Source organism: Mustela erminea, chromosome 14, assembly GCF_009829155.1.
Source record: "Mustela erminea isolate mMusErm1 chromosome 14, mMusErm1.Pri, whole genome shotgun sequence".
Lineage (NCBI taxonomy): Eukaryota > Metazoa > Chordata > Mammalia > Carnivora > Mustelidae > Mustela > Mustela erminea.
In genome coordinates this window covers 53,305,252-53,307,973 of record NC_045627.1, presented here as the reverse complement: position 1 = coordinate 53,307,973, position 2,722 = coordinate 53,305,252, and the positions used below count along the sequence as shown (strand labels likewise).

The 2,722-nt window shown below is 40.6% G+C and overlaps 1 protein-coding gene across 1 annotated transcript; it reads right to left on the bottom strand.

Moving 5' to 3' along the window:
• Positions 1-773: 773 nt before the first annotated feature.
• Positions 774-1,760, bottom strand: LOC116572802 (olfactory receptor 13A1-like). Its single transcript, XM_032312168.1, has one exon. The coding sequence runs from the start codon at positions 1,758-1,760 to the stop codon at positions 774-776; it is 987 nt and encodes a 328-aa protein (XP_032168059.1).
• Between the last annotated feature and the right edge of the window lie 962 nt (positions 1,761-2,722).

Below are 2,722 nucleotides of genomic sequence, written 5' to 3'. Positions count from 1 at the left end.
TTGTCTTCAGTTCTCTTGTTCAGTCTTGACAGCACCTCTGGGCTATTTATTTTCCTCATTACACTTAGAAGGAAACTACAGCTGAAGTGAGTTGAGTGCTCTGAAAGAGTCTGAATACGAATCCAGATCTTCTCCCCAACCAGTGCAGGGATCCTTCCACATTGCATTCATCTTTGTACATAAACACCACACCCTGGAATGCAACACTCCTTATGTCTTTTCTTTTTATATTCACCATCATGGATACTGCTATATTCTTAAACTGAATTTTTTTTAAAGATTTTATTTATTTATTTGACAGAGAGAGACAGCCAATGAGGGATCACAAGCAGGGGAGTGGAGAGAGAGAATCAGGCTTCCCGCTGAACAGGAAACCCAATGTGGGGCTCTATCCCAGGACCCTGGGATCATGACCTGAGACAAAGGCAGATGCTTAACAACAGCCACCCAGGCACCCCTTAAACTGAATTTTCTAAAGATATAATCAAATGAGCATTGTTTTATCAAATGAGTAATGTGTTTTCAATCACTCAATGCTCATTTAAATTTTTTTTATTTTTTAAATCATTACAAAATGTAGAAAATATAAAAATTACAAGATTACAAGAAAGCAAGATGAATGACAATAATGGCTCTTCAAGTCATTAGAGAATCTATTAGTAAACACACTGAGTCATTAGTGGTAGTTTCCAAAACCTTATTCACTGGACAGTCTCTGAAACCACTGTGGACTTCAACATGTAGTCTCCAACAAAAGCTTCAAAAGACAGAAATTAACTTCTGGAGAAGGCGAAAATCTTCCTGAGGGCTGCCTTGACCTCCTTGTTTCTTAAAGTATAGATGAGGGGGTTGAGTGTAGGGCTCACCATAGTATACAGTACACCAGCCAACTTGCTCTTCTCTGCACTATAGCTGGAGACTGGGCTTATGTAGGCATAGAAGACAGCAGTATAATACATGCACACCACAATGAGGTGGGAGGAGCAGGTGGAAAAGGCTTTCTTCTTCCCCTCTGCAGTCCGCATCTTGAGGATGCTAGAGATGATAAAGCCGTATGACACGATGGTCATCAGGAAGTTCAATATGCCATAAAACGCATCAGCCAGGACAATCATGATGCTGTTCACATAGGTGGAGCTACAGGAGAGAAGCAGCAGAGGAGGGGCCTCACAGAAAAAATGGGTAATGACATTGGGGCCACAGAAATTTAACCGTAGCATCAGCCCTGTGTGGATGGCCGCATTGAAGGCACAAAGCACCCATACACTTGTAGCCAGCTTGCAGCAGAATGCCTTGCTCATTGTGGTGCTATAATGCAGAGGATGGCAGATGGCTGTGTACCGGTCATAGGCCATGACCGTGAGGAGCAGCAGCTCAGAGGATGCAGACCATGTGAGGAAATAGAGTTGGGCCATGCAGCCCCCGTAAGAGATGGAGCTGTCCTTTGACAGCAGACCCTCCAGCACTTTGGGCATGATGGAAGAGGTGCAGATAATATCCATAGTAGCCAAGTTGCACAGAAAAAAGTACATGGGGGTATGAAGCCCAGGGTTGAAGGTGATGGCCAAAATGATGAGAATATTACCTATGAGAGCCACAGAGTAGAGGGAGAGGAAACAGCTGAATAAGAGCACATGGTATTCTGGGTGCTCTGAAAATCCCTGCAGGATAAATTCTGTTACTAGTGTCTGGTTACTCATGGTCCTTAGGCTGAGAGGGGTTTCCAGGACTATCAGGTGAATTTCTACCCACAGCTTCATGTGATTTCCAGGCTAGAGAGAGAAATGAGAGGTATTCTAAACTAGGCTGCTATTGCTTATTCAAACTTGACATCATGCCATGAGCAATATTATACAGATGTACTGGGATTTATTAAGGAAGAGAAACATGCCAATAGGACATTAGGCAAAGGGCATGAACATTTAGCATATAAAAAGTAAGTATAAGTGGCCAATTAAACTCATAAAGCATCATTCAACCTCAAAAAAATGCAAGTTAAATCAACAACCCAATCTTTATGAACCATGATTTGGCAAAGTTTGAAAAGTCTGGTTTTGACGAACAATAGCATGGGTGCCAAGAGGCAGGCCTTTTAAAATTCATATTCAATAAGAGCCAGAATCTCCACTTTTAGGAATTTAGCCTAAGGAAATAATTAAGAGCATCTTCAAGATGTCATCACAGCATTATTTACAATACTGAAAATGGAAAAGCAACTATACTTTTAAAGGTCAGTATATTATAATGTATTAATATAGAGTAATGCTCTATACCTATCAAAATGAAGGTAGAGGGGTTTTACTGGTGTTATTAAAATAGAATGAAGAAAATTCAAAAGTAAAAAAAAAAAGAAAATTCAAAAGTAGTGTATACAAAGGTATCTCATTTTGAGTTTAAGAAAAAATACTCATGTTTGTATATACAACTGGAGAAAAAAACAACAGGTGAATGACAGTACAGAATTTGAATAGTGGGGATAAATTATACTATACTTGATTTCATTTCTTTGCCTTTGCTTCTCTGTATTTTCTGATTTTTCCATTTTATAACCTTTCTAAAAGTCAGGTCTGACAGAAGAAATGCCCCCAGCTGGTACCTTGGATCCACCTCCTCTCCAGACATTTTCTTCCCTCTCATCTCACTCCTCAAAGCCCAAGCTCCAGCACACCCAGGACCCCCGAGTTTGGCCAGATTTTGTGGCTTTGTTCTTGCAGCTCCCTCA